The sequence below is a fragment of the Theileria annulata genome, chromosome 4 (genome assembly GCF_000003225.4).
Source record: "Theileria annulata chromosome 4, complete sequence, *** SEQUENCING IN PROGRESS ***".
NCBI classification, from domain to species: Eukaryota; Apicomplexa; class Aconoidasida; order Piroplasmida; family Theileriidae; genus Theileria; species Theileria annulata.
In genome coordinates, this window is record NC_011098.1 from 1,806,848 (window position 1) to 1,824,068 (window position 17,221).

The 17,221-nt window shown below is 30.1% G+C and overlaps 7 protein-coding genes across 7 annotated transcripts, besides 10 other annotated features; all 7 read left to right on the top strand.

Moving 5' to 3' along the window:
• The first annotated feature begins 668 nt into the window (after window positions 1–668).
• Window positions 669–737: a sequence feature (Signal peptide predicted for TA09865 by SignalP 2.0 HMM (Signal peptide probability 0.700, signal anchor probability 0.292) with cleavage site probability 0.677 between residues 23 and 24).
• TA09865 (Theileria-specific sub-telomeric protein, SVSP family) lies at window positions 669–2,762 on the top strand (the record flags this gene model as incomplete). Its single annotated transcript, XM_948448.1, has 1 exon — window positions 669–2,762. One exon carries the CDS (start codon window positions 669–671, stop codon window positions 2,760–2,762), a length of 2,094 nt encoding a protein of 697 aa, XP_953541.1.
• Window positions 681–740: a sequence feature (1 probable transmembrane helix predicted for TA09865 by TMHMM2.0 at aa 5-24).
• Window positions 2,763–3,848: 1,086 nt separating the features above from the next.
• Window positions 3,849–3,968: a sequence feature (Signal anchor predicted for TA09810 by SignalP 2.0 HMM (Signal peptide probability 0.001, signal anchor probability 0.720) with cleavage site probability 0.000 between residues 40 and 41).
• On the top strand, window positions 3,849–5,294 carry TA09810 (Theileria-specific sub-telomeric protein, SVSP family member, putative; the record flags this gene model as incomplete). The annotated part of the gene is made up of 1 exon (XM_948449.1): window positions 3,849–5,294. One exon carries the CDS (start codon window positions 3,849–3,851, stop codon window positions 5,292–5,294), a length of 1,446 nt encoding a protein of 481 aa, XP_953542.1.
• Window positions 3,885–3,953: a sequence feature (1 probable transmembrane helix predicted for TA09810 by TMHMM2.0 at aa 13-35).
• A 271-nt stretch (window positions 5,295–5,565) lies between the features above and the next one.
• Window positions 5,566–5,628: a sequence feature (Signal peptide predicted for TA09805 by SignalP 2.0 HMM (Signal peptide probability 0.867, signal anchor probability 0.063) with cleavage site probability 0.449 between residues 21 and 22).
• TA09805 (Theileria-specific sub-telomeric protein, SVSP family member, putative) lies at window positions 5,566–7,233 on the top strand (the record flags this gene model as incomplete). The annotated part of the gene is made up of 1 exon (XM_948450.1): window positions 5,566–7,233. The coding sequence occupies one exon, from the start codon at window positions 5,566–5,568 to the stop codon at window positions 7,231–7,233; it is 1,668 nt and encodes a 555-aa protein (XP_953543.1).
• Window positions 7,234–7,486: 253 nt separating this feature from the next.
• Window positions 7,487–7,549: a sequence feature (Signal peptide predicted for TA09800 by SignalP 2.0 HMM (Signal peptide probability 0.867, signal anchor probability 0.063) with cleavage site probability 0.449 between residues 21 and 22).
• TA09800 (Theileria-specific sub-telomeric protein, SVSP family member, putative) lies at window positions 7,487–9,685 on the top strand (the record flags this gene model as incomplete). Its single annotated transcript, XM_948451.1, has 1 exon — window positions 7,487–9,685. One exon carries the CDS (start codon window positions 7,487–7,489, stop codon window positions 9,683–9,685), a length of 2,199 nt encoding a protein of 732 aa, XP_953544.1.
• A 284-nt stretch (window positions 9,686–9,969) lies between these two features.
• Window positions 9,970–10,023: a sequence feature (Signal peptide predicted for TA09795 by SignalP 2.0 HMM (Signal peptide probability 0.914, signal anchor probability 0.000) with cleavage site probability 0.885 between residues 18 and 19).
• On the top strand, window positions 9,970–12,150 carry TA09795 (Theileria-specific sub-telomeric protein, SVSP family member, putative; the record flags this gene model as incomplete). Its single annotated transcript, XM_948452.1, has 1 exon — window positions 9,970–12,150. The coding sequence occupies one exon, from the start codon at window positions 9,970–9,972 to the stop codon at window positions 12,148–12,150; it is 2,181 nt and encodes a 726-aa protein (XP_953545.1).
• Window positions 12,151–12,317: 167 nt separating this feature from the next.
• Window positions 12,318–12,380: a sequence feature (Signal peptide predicted for TA09790 by SignalP 2.0 HMM (Signal peptide probability 0.867, signal anchor probability 0.063) with cleavage site probability 0.449 between residues 21 and 22).
• On the top strand, window positions 12,318–14,378 carry TA09790 (Theileria-specific sub-telomeric protein, SVSP family member, putative; the record flags this gene model as incomplete). Its single annotated transcript, XM_948453.1, has 1 exon — window positions 12,318–14,378. The coding sequence occupies one exon, from the start codon at window positions 12,318–12,320 to the stop codon at window positions 14,376–14,378; it is 2,061 nt and encodes a 686-aa protein (XP_953546.1).
• Window positions 14,379–15,004: 626 nt separating this feature from the next.
• Window positions 15,005–15,064: a sequence feature (Signal peptide predicted for TA09785 by SignalP 2.0 HMM (Signal peptide probability 0.961, signal anchor probability 0.039) with cleavage site probability 0.936 between residues 20 and 21).
• On the top strand, window positions 15,005–16,813 carry TA09785 (Theileria-specific sub-telomeric protein, SVSP family member, putative; the record flags this gene model as incomplete). Its single annotated transcript, XM_948454.1, has 1 exon — window positions 15,005–16,813. The coding sequence occupies one exon, from the start codon at window positions 15,005–15,007 to the stop codon at window positions 16,811–16,813; it is 1,809 nt and encodes a 602-aa protein (XP_953547.1).
• Window positions 15,017–15,070: a sequence feature (1 probable transmembrane helix predicted for TA09785 by TMHMM2.0 at aa 5-22).
• Window positions 16,814–17,221: the final 408 nt, after the last annotated feature.

Sequence of the window (17,221 nt, forward strand, 5' to 3'; positions counted from 1 at the left end):
ATGTACATGAGTTCCATATCATATAAAGATTATATTAGAAGATGAATTGTGTTATAGTACTAATACCCACACTAATGTTAATAATAATGTTGACATTAATAAAAGGGCTCGATAAATTCTGATATTGATGGATTAAAATGTATTAGAGACATTTTTATGCTATATTAGTCTAGGGAAATGAACGAAAATGATTATCCAAAAACATTATTAGTAAACGTAGTAGAATTGTGTTTTATTTCAGTAATTATGCTTTATTCATTTCGAAAAGGTCTGGAATATGTTTAAAATTGTTTTCTAGAAAATGTAAAATTTTAAAACATGTTAAGATTAAATATGATATTTTAATGTATTTATCATATTTTGATGTTAATATACCACAGAAATATTATACATATTACTTTTAAATATTAACAAACTTCTTATTTGAATTAAGACACCCTACTAATAAAACATTCTGAAATATTAAAAACTACAAGTATCATATCAGAATGGGTAGTTTAGTTTGTATCTAGCTTGAAAATAAAGAATTTTAATTATTTAAAATATGCTGATTAAATTTTAAAGTAATATTCTTGTAGATTTAAAAAATCATTATGAATTTATCCGATAATGAATATAAATTCTTAATTTTTAGATCCCCCATGGATTAAAGTTATGACAATCTCAAAATGAATAAATGTATCCCATATAAATACACATTTTTAGTATTGTTTATATTGATTGGATATGTATATTGTGCTGATCAACCAAATGATCAATCGAAAGATGTTAAAGGAATAGGGTCTGTTGATTGTGATTCTGATCAGGAAGAAAATAATTTTCAAGTAACTGAACTAACTGAAATATCTAAAGATGATCAACGGCAAGATGATATTCTCCAAAATTCTGAAGAAATAATTATTGGGGAAGAAGAAAGTGTAGAAGAACAACAACAAAATCAAGAAGGTCAAGAAGAAACTGTAGAAGAGCAAGAACAAAATCAAGGTCAAGAAGAAACTGTAGAATTAGAACAACAACAAGTACCAATGATATATTATGGTCCTCAGTATCAAACACAACCCATTCCTATGAGTCAACATATACCAGCAAACTATTATGTAACTGGTTTTGATCATAATTATCCTCGTTATGGGCCCCAACCTATGCCACCTTTACAACAGTATCCACTACCAACGCAACCTCAACCTCAACCTCAGTATCAACCTCAGCCACAACAACCTTATCCACCTGTTTATTATCAACCTCAACCTGTTTATCAACAAGCATATCAATATCCAGGATATCAACAACAACCTACACCACAGTATTATACAGGATATGGACCTTATCAAACTCAACCACCTCAAGGTACAGGTTATTATGGACCACAATATCAACCTCAGCCTACTCAACAACCCAGTCAACAATATTATCAACATCAACATCAACATCAACCATATCAAGGATACCAACCTCAACAGCCTTATTATGGTCCAATGTTGCAACCTCCACCTGTAACACGATATCCTCTACCACCACCTCAGCCTGCACCTCAACAACCACAGTATGGTCCAATACCCCATCCAATACCACAATATGGACCTCCACAACATGTCCAAGGATATATCACATATCCTTTCATACAACAAGAAAGGATTTTAACTCATCCATCAATAATTAGTTATCCTCATGTTCAATTTAGACTCAGTGGTCCAAAACCTCAACCGAAATTACCTTTTCCAGAACCTAGAGGATATTTTAGACCTGATAATCCTATTTTTGCTAGACATAATACAAAATTTTATAGTCAAAATAAATATCTTTCACAATCCAGCTCAGATCAATCAGACGAACACCAAACTAAAGAACCTACTACTGAAGACTCTAAAGCAGCTACTACTCAAGAACCCGAAAAATCTGAACAACAAACTAAAGAACCTCCTACTGAAGTGCCTACTGAAACTACTCAAGAAGACTCTACAGAACATACTAAAGAAGCTACTACTCAACATAATCAACTAACTACTGAAGGATTACAGCCAGAAACTATTCCAGTAGAAGTTGGATCAGATGAAGATGAAGAACCTCCAGAACCACCAAAGGGACCTGAAGACGGAGCTGAAGGAGATGATGAGGAGGAAGAATATGAGGAAGGAAAAAACCCACCTAAAGTTGTTAAAAAGTGTAATAAAATATCTCTTATGAAAAAGAATGAAGAAGGTGAATTAATTGAAATGATTGAAGGAGAAGACTACAAAGTGATATGGAAAAATTCAAATAAAAGCAAATATGAATTTCTAGGAAACCTTGAGGAAATACTTTGTGATGGTGAAGTTGTTTATACTAATAGGCCTGAAAACGGATATCCCTCATTGTTAACATACAATATAACATTGTCTGTATTTGTTCTACGACGTCAAGGTGGACATGTTGTAGTTAAATGTGTTGATGGGAAATGGATACCAGAGGGACGAAAAATACCCGGATTCATGAAAATGTTCATAAAAGATTATTTTGGAAATGAAATTGAACTAGTTGAAGGAGATTATTTTCTGGATCTAACTGCGTGTAAATCGTACAAATATACATTTGCAGTAGGCATAGCTTGTACTAGAATTGAGGTTAGGGGTGAAACAGTTTGGGAAAAAACAGATGACGATCCGTTTCCAATTTCTTGTTGTATCACTTTTAAAATGAATCTCATCGTTAATTTTGGTCAATACAACAAAATATTTGCAAAGAGGAAAGGAGTTTTCAAATTATTAATAATTAAAAATAAATAAATAAGGAAAATTTTATAGATTCAAAGTAATTTATTTTTATTATTTTATTATTTTATAATCATTCAATTGTGGATTAATTCTTTACTGAAAATTGATTTAAATCACCCTACTTTTAACTATTTTATAGATTATCATATTTGATATATCAAATCTAAATTTTAACATCTAAAGTATCAATATTTTCTATAAAAATAGTATATATTAATTTAAAATTTTACATTTAAGATCTAGTTAATTCTTAATATATGTTTTTGTTGAAACAAATTCTAAATTAATAGATTCCAAAGAGAATAATATAGTCATATGATGAAAAGATGTGTAATATATAGATATAATATTAATTAGATATACATATTGCTTTGATAAACCAGGTTTCATACATGTAATTACTAGAAGATCGTGATTGAGATAATATAGTTTGAACAAAATTAATGAATTAGTTAATAGAACTTTTCAAAAGAATTAAAGATCGTATAATTAGTAAAATGAAAATTGATCATTACAATGATGTAATGATAACATATTTTAATTAATGTATCCTTTAAAATGTGTTATTTCGTTGAAACATTTTTGAATTGAACTAAGAGATAGTACGGTTTCCAAATTACTAACATAAACAATTTTTTGATATTAACATCTTGAATCTATATTTACTAATTAGTAATGGGAAATACATAACAATTTTTCTAAATTCGTATTAACACTTAAAAATGAATTTGGAAATGAATTCTTGAATATTGATAATTAATGTTTGAATTACGAATAATGGATCTTTTATACTAACCATTTTATCTGATATTAGATGTACCGAGCTTCTAATTAAAGCAACATTAATTTAGTCAAACCAATATGAACATGTTTATCACAAACAAAAGTGTTTTCATATCGATATTTATTTTGTAATATATTTCAACTTTTCTCACATTATGATATAAAATAAGTTTTTGAGTTTATTAATCATAATACGTATAAATTTTGTTTAATGAAATTATTTTATATTTTTTAAAAATTGATGATTTTAATGTTACACTATTATTATTAGTTTAAAATTAAGATTAATAATCTTATTGAGTTTAAAATTATTTGATGAAATCTTATCATATTAATTACCAGATCCCCCATGGATTAATTATAAATTATAGAATGAATATTTATGTAATATTCATATACACATTTATATTAGTTATTCTTAAATCTTCAAATTGTTCTGATCAATATTCTGGATATTCAGAATCTTCTGATACAGAAGATGATAACTTTGAAGTAACACAATCCGGACAACCAATTCAACCACAACCCGATCAACAACATATACCTGTATATTATGGAGGACGTACTTATCCACCTGTACAACCACAACCTCAAGAACAACACACTGGACCAACTCCAATAACTCATCCACAACAATATTATCAACAATATTATCAACAATATTATCAACAATATTATCAACAATATTATCAACAATATTATCAACAGTATTATCAACAACCACCAACTCAAGGTACAGGTTATTATGGACCTCAATATCAACAACCAAGTTATCAACAAGAGTATTACTCAGGATATTATCAACCTACACAACCTCAACCTCAGCCTACACAACCTCAACCTCAGCCTACACAACAAATACTAGTAACTTATCCTGGAATTCAATATCCAGTATATTCAGTTCCACCTGCATATCAACCTTATCAACCTCCTCCTCAACAGCCACATCAACCACACGGTTATGTACCATATCAACCCTATTATCCACCTCCGCCAATACCAGATCAACCACAGTATTATCCAGGACATGAACCTACACCAATAAGAGATCCTACCCAGATAATTAAAGAATATGATCAATTATCAGATAAATTAATTTCTGATGCAAAAGATAAACTATTTAAAAAACAAAAAGAATTGGACCTTATAAAATTCTATAAAAAAACTAAAAAAGGCAAGTTAGTTCTAATGACTGAAAATGACTACACAAAAGTATTTTCGAATAAATTTATGACTAAATATAAACTCAAATATGAGCTTGAACAAATAGTATATAATAAAGAAACAATTTATATTCATAAGTATGAAATGAATTATTGCAAATTACTAACTTATTACAAAAAAAGTAACAGATTTACATTGTATTTTAATGATGGAGCATTTTTTTATATTAAGCAACGTAATGGACGCTGGAAACATTTTGCAATAAAAGCACCAGATTATATTAAACTGTATACTCATGATTCACAAGGAAATGACCTGTTGTTGAGTAGTGAACACTATTATATTGATTTAACAGACAAAGGTTGTATTAAATATACATTTAAGATAGGTGTAAGGTGTACTAAAATCATAGTTAATAAAAAGTTAGTTTGGAAACAGCGTGATGATCATAAACCTATTCCAAATGCAGTATCTGTTACAAACAAAAAGAATGTAGTTCTAGATTATGATAATTATATTTCAGTATATTCTTTTATTAGAGGACGTTTTATGAGATTACACAGTAAACCAAATAAAGAAGGTTCTAATGAATATTAAATAAATTATAAATTTATTAAATTAATCCTGTAAATTTAGTATATATATCATTATATAGATTAGTTAAAAAAAGTGAACCTTTTGAACATTATTATACCGAATAAGATAATAAATAATATATTTTATTATAATTTAATTTATTGATATATTATATATATTGTTATGTCAAAATTTATGACTTAAATTTATATTAATATAATTAATATATTGTTCAATTATAATATTTTCAGATCCCCCATTAATAAATTAATGTGTAATAATTTAATAAATAATGTATATATGTTTTGCATACACATACACATTAATATTACTATTAATTGGATATTCTGGATGTTCTGATAAACCTACTAACACACAGGGTTCTAACTCTAATGAAGATAATCTTCCCCAAATTGGAGGAATATCATTAGTAGATTATAGTGATTCTGATGATGAAGATAATTTTCAGGTAACAGAAACTCAAGAAGAACAGACTGAAGAAATAACTGAAGTACTAGATGAAACTCATACTGAAGAAACTTCTGAAACTGATGTACTAGATGAAACTCAACCTGAACCTGAAACTACTCAGATTGAAACTCAACCAGAACTTGAAACTACTCAAGTACTAACTGAAACTGAAACTCAGACTGAACCCGTTAAGGATGTAGAAACACAAACAGATCTACAACAACCAGAACCTCAAACAGAACATCCACGACCAATACAGCCTACAAGATATTATTTAATAGAACCTCAATTTCAGTATCCAGGATATCATTCTATATATTATTATCCACCATATCAAACACCTACACCTCAGTATGGACCTTATGGGCCTCAACCTCAACCTATACCTTATGATCAATATCCTCCAATTCAACCAGTACCTATTCATCATCCTTATGGTACACCACCACAGTATTATCCAGGATATCTTATAGAACCAATAACCATTCAACAACCAATACCACACATTCAACAACAACAAGGATATCAGCCTCAACCTCAAGCATACTATCCTGTACCACAACCAGAACCTTCTCAAACTGAATCATCAAAAGTATCAACACCTAAACAACCTACTGAACCAGCTACTGAAAAATCTGAACAACAAACTCAATCTGAACCTTCTAAAGAAACTACTGAAGAAGCAACACAGCCTACTCATACACAACCTACTCAGGAACCAGAACAGTTACGTCCAGAAACTATTCCAGTAGAAGTTGGATCAGATGATGAAGAAGAACCTCCAAAGGAACCTAGTGGACCTGGTGATGGAGATCAATCACCAGATAAACCTGAAGAAGAGGAAGAAGAGGAAGATGAAGAGGAATTACTGTGTAAAGAAATCAAATTCTTAAAGAAGGATGCTGTAGGAAGTTTGGTTGAACTGACTAAGGAAGAGTGCAAAATTATACTTAATAATATTTTCAAAGTGAAATATCATGTTAACGCAAATGTTGAACAAGTACTATGTGACGGTAAAATTATCTATGAACATAGACCTGAAAAGCCATACTTTCAAACATTACTGTATAACAAAAAAAATAATGCGTTTGTTGTTACCCGTCCATATGGATTTCTTTTAATAAAAAATATCTCAGGGGAATGGGTAACAAAAAGAGGACGTAAAATTCCAGAATACATTAAATTCTTCAGACAAGGTTCAGTTGGAAGAGAAGTAGAAATTCATGATAGAAATTATTGGATTGAATTTACTTCATTGGAAGGATTTAGGTTTACATTTAAAAAAGGAGTATACTGTACTAAAGTTCAAGTTGCAAACCAGGTCATTTGGGTAAAAAAATTTGGTGAAGACCATCCATTTTCGGTGACTTTTACTGCTAGAGAAAAAGTAATTATTTTATTCAACGGTTACATACGAATATTTAGTAAAGGTCGTGGATTATATAGACATATATTAACTAGAACACCTCATGGATACTATCAAGATTAACCTATTAATACTGTAAATTTAATATATATATCATTATATAGATTAGTTATTATATATTTAAAATTAAGTATTATTATACCGAATAAGATAATAAATAATATATTTTATTATAATTTAATTTATTGATATATTATATATATTGTTATGTCAAAATTTATGACTTAAATTTATATTAATATAATTAATATATTGTTCAATTATAATATTTTCAGATCCCCCATTAATAAATTAATGTGTAATAATTTAATAAATAATGTATATATGTTTTGCATACACATACACATTAATATTACTATTAATTGGATATTCTGGATGTTCTGATAAACCTACTAACACACAGGGTTCTAACTCTAATGAAGATAATCTTCCCCAAATTGGAGGAATATCATTAGTAGATTATAGTGATTCTGATGATGAAGATAATTTTCAGGTAACAGAAACTCAAGAAGAACAGACTGAAGAAATAACTGAAGTACTAGATGAAACTCATACTGAAGAAACTTCTGAAACTGATGTACTAGATGAAACTCAACCTGAACCTGAAACTACTCAAGTACTAACTGAAACTGAAACTCAGACTGAACCCGTTAAGGATGTAGAAACACAAACAGATCTAGAACAGCCAGAACCACAAACAGAACCAGAACCTGATGATAATCAAATAAAAGAAAAACTACATGTATTATATTATGTACCTCCTCCACAAGAACCATATGGAATATATCAACAAATAGTAGCAATACCACCTATTAAACCTTTGCCACCACCGGTTCCAGGAGAATCTCCAAAATATTATTTGATATCAGCAGAACAAAATAAGTATGGAGAACATGAAACAATTCCTGTCACTTATATGGAATATAAACCTATTCTTCAACCTGTACTCTATTATGAACCTATTATTGGACCTCAAACATATCCTCCAATGCAATATCCATCAGTTAGTTATCCTGTTGTAATACCACCACCAATACAACCTACTCAACTACCTACTATAACTAAAGAATCCCCTCAACAACCTAGTCAACAACCTAGTCAAGAAACTAGTCAAGAAACTAGTCAACCTGAGACACCTCAACAACCTACTCGAATACCAAGACAACCTACTCGAATACCAAGACAACGTACTCACCCTAAAGAGCATAAACCAATTCATCCGAATATTAGACCACGTATAAAAATACTAAGACGAACTACACAAACTATACAACCACCTACTAAAGAAGCTTCAAATATTGGACCTGGTATCTTGGGTCCAGCTCCAGGACCATTAAGAGATCCTTCACAATTACTGGAAGAATTTGGTCTATTACAGGATAAATTAACTACTGAAGATAAACCGAGTCATCTACATATTAGTCGACCTATAAAAATACTAAGACGACCTACAACTCAAGAAACTACTCAACCTACTGAAACTACTAAACAAACTGATGAACCTACTACTCATGCTCAACCACAACAACCTGCTGAACCATCATCAGAACAGTTGGAACCAACTCAACAACAACAAGGATATCAGCCTCAACCTCAAGCATACTATCCTGTACCAACAACAGAATCTAATAAAGAATCTACTCACACACAACATACTCAAGAACCTCAAGAACCAACACAACCTAGTCCTCAACATACTCAATATACTACTGAACCATCTGGATTGGAGCCAGAAACTATTCCAGTAGAAGTTGGATCAGATGAAGAAGAAGAACCTCCAAAACCTCCTAGTGGACCTGGAGATGGAGATCAACCACCAGATGGACCTGAAGAAGGACCTGAAGATGAAGGAGATGAAGATGAGGAAGAAAATGAGGAAGAGAAAAAACCATCCAAAGTTGTAAAAAAGTGTAAACAAATTACTTTTATGAAAAAGAATGAAGAAGGTGAATTAATTGAAATGATTGAAGGAGATTATGAAATTAAATATGAAATTCAATATCAAACTCGTTATGAATTTTTAGCAAACCTTGAGGAATTACATTGTGATGATGAAATTGTTTTCCAACATAGAATTGGAAATAAATATTGCAAAGTTTTGGTTTATAATTACAAAAATACGACCTTTTTAATTATTCTTGAAAATTCATATGTATTTGTCTCATGCGATAATGGTATTTTCAAAACAAATGTCCGACGTATTATTGATTGTCTAAAAATATATACAATAGATTCTATTGGAAATGAAGTACAAATAAGTGAAAAGGATTATAAATTAAGAATAACTAAATTTAAATGGTTTATGATTAAATTTAATAATGGTATAAAATGCCATAAGATCGTGTTTAAAAATATGTTAGTATGGGAGAAAACGAATTATGACAATTATCCAATTGCATTAACTATCAACGTTAACTTAAATGTTGTTGTCATTTTCAAACAATATTCTAAAACATTTCTAAAGAGAGGTCGTAAATATGTATTACAATATATCAAAACATATAAAACAAATTAATCATTATTTATTTAAATGATAAAATTTAATATACTGTGAAATTACAAATTATTAGTATTCGTATAACATCAGACGTGAAAACTTTAAACAGTGTTATAACTCGTATAAATAATATTAATGAATTACTTTTTAATTATTTATGGATGGAAAAATCTATATTGAGATTAATTCCTTTAATTTATCAATTATTGATTAATATACATTTCATTATATATTATGAAATTCTTAATTATCAGATCCCCCATCTAATTAAAATTATTTCTGCGAGTAGAAATAATGAATAAATGAAATCCTATAGATATTTGCTTATACTCATAATAATTGGATATGTGAAATGTGATGACAAATATCCTAGTGACCCTGAAAAACCTGAAGAAAAGATAGTTACAATACGGGAAAATGTTGAAAATTCTGGAGATCAATGTGATAATTTTGAAACAAATGAAACAACTCATTCGAATGAAACTGATAAATATGGGCCATCTTCAAATGAACCTCAACCACAACCTCTATCTGTACCACGACCATTAACTATACCAATACCACCACCTACGCAACCTCAATCATATCAACCTGGATATCAACCAATACCTATACAACAAATTCAACCACAGCCATTAACTATACCACTACAACCACAACAACTACATGGTTCACACCCAGGATATCAACAGTATCATCCACAAATACAACCACATCCAGGTACAATAACACAATATGGTCCATATCAACCTACTCCTAGTCAACCTATATTATTACCACTACCTCAAGCATATCAACCACATTATGATCCTTATCAACCATTAACTGTACCTCAAACATACCAATTAGAACAATATCTAGGATACCAACCACCACCTCAATATCAACCAGTACAACAGTATATACCTCCTCAACCATATTATCAAACTCAACCACAACCATATTATCCAGTACCTCAATATCAACCAACACAACCACAACATTTAGCTATACCAACACCTATTCAACCAACACCCCAACCAGGTACCGGTTATTATGGGCCTCAACATCAACCACATCCACCAATTCATCAACCTTATGGGCCTATACCACAGCCTATACCTATACCAATTCAACCACAAATAACACAGCCATTGACTATACCAATAAAACAACCACAACAACTACATGGTCCACAACCACCACAGTATATACCTCCTCAACAAATTCATATACAACAACCTTATCAGCCTATTCAACCACAACCACGTTATCCTCATCCACAACATCCAATACCTATTCATCAACCTTATGGACCTTATCAAGCAATTCATACAGATAAACCAATACAACCACAGGTACCTGTACCACAACCATCTCAACCAATACATCAACCTCCACCACAACAATTAAGACCATGTTATACTCAATCAGGATCAACAACTCAACAACAATCTCGGGATCAACAACCTCCAGATCAACAACCTCAACAACAGCAGCAATCTCAAGCCAGAGGAAAAGGCAGAAGACGTTATGAAGTACCACCTAGATTTAGAAATAGAGAACCACAAATTCAAGCTGATGAGTCTAAAGAACATGATGAATCATCTACTCCTGAAACTACTCAATCTGATGAAACTAAACCTACTAAAGAACCAACACAGACACAAGAAGATACAGAAGAACCTACTCAAATAGAACCCATACATACTAGTGAACCTGAACAGTTGGAACCAGAAACTATTCCAGTAGAGGTTGGATCAGATGAAGAAGAAGAACCTACAGAACCACCTAGTGGACCTGGAGATGGAGATCAACCACCAGATAAACCTGAAGAAGAGGCTGGAGAAGGGGGAGATGAGGAAGAGGAGGAAGAGGAGGAAGGAAAAAAACCAGATCAAAGGGTTAAAATTTGTGAAGTAATAAGATTCTTTAAAAAGAATGAAGAAGGTGTTTTAGTTGAAATGTCTTGGGGTGATTATGAAATAACAGGTTATAACACTTATACTACAAAATATACATTATATGATAAACTTGAGAAAATAGACTGCGATGGAGAAACTGTATACGAATATAAAGAAGGAAAAGAATATTGCAATTATTTAACATATAATAGAATAAAAAACAGTTTTATTGTTAGAAATAAATCAGGATTTATTTTATGCAGATTTTCTGAAGGTATTTGGAAAACAAGTTCTCGCAGCATTCCAAATTTTGTCAAAATTTATAAATATGATAGTGAAGGAAATCTGGTTGAAATAAGTCCTGAAGAATGTACTATTGACCTTACTACAGGTGGATCATTGAAATACAAATTTTTAAAAGAAGTAAAATGTACTAAAATTGAAATTAAAACAATTAAGGCATGGGAAAAAAAGGATGAGAGTGAATATCCAATAGGATTTATTATAACGACTGGAAATTATATGAAATTAAATTTTAAGAGGTTTACAAAAGTATTAGTTAAAAAAAGTGAACCTTTTGAACATTATTATACCGAATAAGATAATAAATAATATATTTTATTATAATTTAATTTATTGATATATTATATATATTGTTATGTCAAAATTTATGACTTAAATTTATATTAATATAATTAATATATTGTTCAATTATAATATTTTCAGATCCCCCATTAATAAATTAATGTGTAATAATTTAATAAATAATGTATATATGTTTTGCATACACATACACATTAATATTACTATTAATTGGATATTCTGGATGTTCAGATAAACCTACTAACACACAGGGTTCTAACTCTAATGAAGATAATCTTCCAAAAATTGGAGGATTATCATTAGTAGATTATAGTGATTCTGATGATGAAGATAATTTTCAGGTAACAGAAACTCAAGAAGAACAGACTGAAGAAATAACTGAAGTACTAGATGAAACTCAGACTGAACAAGAAACTACTCAGATTGAAACTCAACCTGAACCTGAAACTACTCAAACTCAAACTGAAACTCAGACTGAACCCGTTAAGGATGTAGAAACACAAACAGATCTAGAACAGCCAGAACCACAAACAGAACCAGAACCTGATGATAATCAAATAAAAGAAAAACTACATGTATTATATTATGTACCTCCTCCACAAGAACCATATGGAATATATCAACAAATAGTAGCAATACCACCTATTAAACCTTTGCCACCACCGGTTCCAGGAGAATCTCCAAAATATTATTTGATATCAGCAGAACAAAATAAGTATGGAGAACATGAAACAATTCCTGTCACTTATATGGAATATAAACCTATTCTTCAACCTGTACTCTATTATGAACCTATTATTGGACCTCAAACATATCCTCCAATGCAATATCCATCAGTTAGTTATCCTGTTGTAATACCACCACCAATACAACCTACTCAACTACCTACTATAACTAAAGAATCCCCTCAACAACCTAGTCAACAACCTAGTCAAGAAACTAGTCAAGAAACTAGTCAACCTGAGACACCTCAACAACCTACTCGAATACCAAGACAACCTACTCGAATACCAAGACAACGTACTCACCCTAAAGAGCATAAACCAATTCATCCGAATATTAGACCACGTATAAAAATACTAAGACGACCTACACAGCCTATACAATCTAAAGAACCTACTAAACAAGACTCTAAAGCAGCTACTGAACCTTCTCAAACTATGGAACCTTCTCAACAATCCTCTAAAGAACCTTCTACTGAAGAACCTACTCAGGAAGACTCTAAAGACTCTAGTTTGGAACCTACTCAATCTACTGAAGAATCCACACATGAACCTACTCATACTGAAGAACCTCGTCAACCTGAACCTACTCAAGAACCAACCGAAGAACCTACACAAACTACTCAACATACTACTCAAATAGAACCCATAAAACCTACTAGTGAACCTGAACAGTTGGAACCAGAAACTATTCCAGTAGAAATTGGATCAGATGAAGATGAAGAACATGGAGGTGAAGAACCTCCAAAGGAACCTACTGAATCTCCAAGTGGACCTGGAGATGCAGATCAACCACCAGATAAATCTGATGAACCAGGTGGTGCAGGTGGTGATGAGGATGAAGAAGATCAACCTGAAGAACCTGAAGAAGAGAAGGAACCACCTAAAGATTTAAAAAAGTGTAAAGAAGTTAAATTTATGAAGATGAATGAAGAGGGTAATTTAATTCCAATGTCTGAGGGTGATTATGAAATTAAATATGAAAATTTTTATGTCACCAAATATGAATTTTTAGCAAACCTCGAGGAAATACATTGTGATGGTAAGCCAATTTTTATTCATAAACATTCAAGTCCTTATACGAAATTAATAACCCATAATATATGTGATGATAGTTTTATACTTTTAATCGGTGATAATTTTGTTACACTGAGTTTAGGCAAAAAAAATTGGAGCTCACTTACTTACCAAATTCCAAATTTTATCAAACTTTATAAACATGATAGTGAAGGAAATCTGGTTGAAATGAATCGTGAAGAATACATAATTGATTTCAAATTAAAACATTCCTTCAAATATATCATGAGGAAAAATATTTCGTGTATCAAAGTTCAAGTCGCAAATATAGTAGCATGGGAAAAAACTAAAAATGATACAGATCTTTGTGGATTTTCTATATCTTCACTAAATTCTGTTGTATTACGTTTCCATAAATATACAAGAGTAGTTAACAAAAAAAACGGAACTTATAAAACTTCATTTACAAAGTCAAAAAAGAAATAATCTAAACATTAATAACTAATATAAATAGCAATATATAATTAGGTTTTATATCCTGATATGAAATAAGATTATTGAATTGCAAACTAATATATTCCATAGTATTAATAAATTATAATTTGAATAAAAATTTCATTTATATGACAAATATCATTGAAATATTCGAAATTTAAAGCAATAAATTAGTTTGATGTTTAATATATAAATAATGGTTTAATAATCTAATAATAAATAAGAAAATGGAATTTAAGAGAGATAAACACTAAATCATTATTCATATTAATTAGTTTAAATAATGACAGGTGATCTATTGTATATATTAATTCCATATGTAATAAATTTAATAATCTATTATTGAATAATATATTAATTAGAATATATAAATGATATATTTAAAATTAAATGAAAATTGAACAAAATATTAAATTTTCTATTAATATGATAAATATCTGTTATATTCATATTACATATTGATCTTATTATTTTTTATAAAAACACCCTACTTTAAAATATTTTATATATTATACACACATTAGATTTGACTTAATTAATTTGATTTTATATATCCCTTTATATTTTTCATTTTTTGTAGATCCCCTTTAAATAAAATTTATCTGTATTATATAAATATGAAATGCAAAATATATGCATTTTTAATATTGTTTATATTGATTGGATATGTATATTGTGCTGATCAACCAAATGATCAATCGAAAGATGTTAAAGGAATAGGGTCTGTGGATTGTGATTCTGATCAGGAAGAAGATAATTTTCAAGTAACTGAACTAACTGAAATATCTAAAGATGATCAACGGCAAGATGATATTCTCCAAAATTCTAATGAAATAATTATTGGGGAAGAAGAAATACCTGTACCATTAGAAGAACTAATTTTACCATTCCAAGAACAAACTGTACAGCCTACAATTGTACCATTAGAAGAACTAGAAACTGTACCATTAGAAGAACTAGAAACTGTACCATTAGAAGAACTAGAAACTGTACCATTAGAAGAACTAGAAACTGTACCATTAGAAGAACCTGAAGTTGATATATTAGAAGAACCTATGCACTTATCATATTATTATCAATTTCTAACTGATTATCAAGAACATCAACCTCAACAAGGTACAGATTATTACGGGCCTAATCAACCTTTCCCACCTGTACAACAACAAGGACAATTTACTCAAGGACAAGGTGATCAAGGTCAGGGTTATTTTCTATCAATGCTACAAGAACAAGATCAATCTCCACAACCTGTACAAGAGCTACAACCAGAACCAGAAACTCAATTTATTGAATTAAAACCAATACAACTACAAATTCCAAAACCTGTACAACAACCCGTACAACCAATTCAAGATCAATCTCCTCAACCAGAAACAGAAACTCAACCTCAATTTACTCAACCTTATGTGCCAGAACCTACACCACCTACTCAACCTATACCACCACCAGGTTATATTGTTTTACAACGTATACCACTACACATACTAAAACGAATATCACAACAAACAGAACCAACACAACCTACTACTCAACTAACTACAGAACCAGAACAGTTACATCCAGAAACTATTCCAGTAGAGATTGGATCAGATGAAGATGAAGATGAAGAACCTCCAGAACCTCCTAGTGGACCTGAAGACGGAGATCAACCAGCAGATAAACCTGATGAAGATGAAGAGGACGAAGAGGACGAAGAGGAAGAGGAAGAGGAAGAGGAAGAGGAAGAGGAGGATGAAGAAGAAGATAGCGATAAATCATCAAAAAAATCAAAAGATGAACATAAATCTAGAATACATAAAATTTATCACACAAGATCTAATTCAATTATTTTAATAAAGAAGAATAAAAAAGGGAAGCTAATTCCAATGACAAAGCGTGATTATAAATGGATATATTGTGAAAAGGGCCATAAAACATATAAGCTGTTAGCAAATCTTGAACAAATATTTTGTGATAACGAGATGGTTTATCAACATAAGCCTGGTACGCCTTACGCAAAGAAAATAACTACTAATAATATTTATTTTGGATTTGTTATTGAATGTGATAATGTATTTACCCTAATTAAGCAATATAAAGGAAAGTGGATTATGATAGAAAGCTTAGCTCCAGACTATATAAAAATTTTCAAAATAAGTTCATCTGGAAATGAGGTTTTATTAACTGAAAATGAATATCATATTACCTTAAGTGGTGCAGAATCATTTAGATATACGTTTTCCCGAGGAGTTAAATGTTGTAAATTTATGGTTAGAGACATGATTGCATGGGAAAAAACTAATGAAAAAGAAGATCCATTATTTATAAATATAAACGGTAGACTAAATGTTACTGTTACATTCAAAAGTTATTTTTGTGTTTATATAAAAAAAATTAATAAATATGAGCAAAGTAAATTACGCTCAAGAAAAAAAGAATTTTATTAATAACTTAACAAATAAATTCTACAAAGTATTTTGCTAATACAGAATATCTATACACAGAATATATACATATTTTAACTATATATTAATAATTATATTTTAGGACAATTTGAGGTAGTAAATTGAAAAAACGTTTTATTGGTAAATATAACTTATAATAAAGTATATCAAAAATATAAATTAAAGGTTAATTCAAAGGAGCTATTTGATTTATTTAAGTATAAATATAATAATTTTACTATAGAAAATAATTTTATTCAGAAAATGAGTTAATTTTCGTAACAATATATGTTTATCAATAATAAACTAATTCATGTAGAAATTATAACATTGATCTATTCAAGATTCAATTGAAGCATTTCTTAAAGGATACATCTAATGGTATATATGATAATTCAAATTTTAAAATTA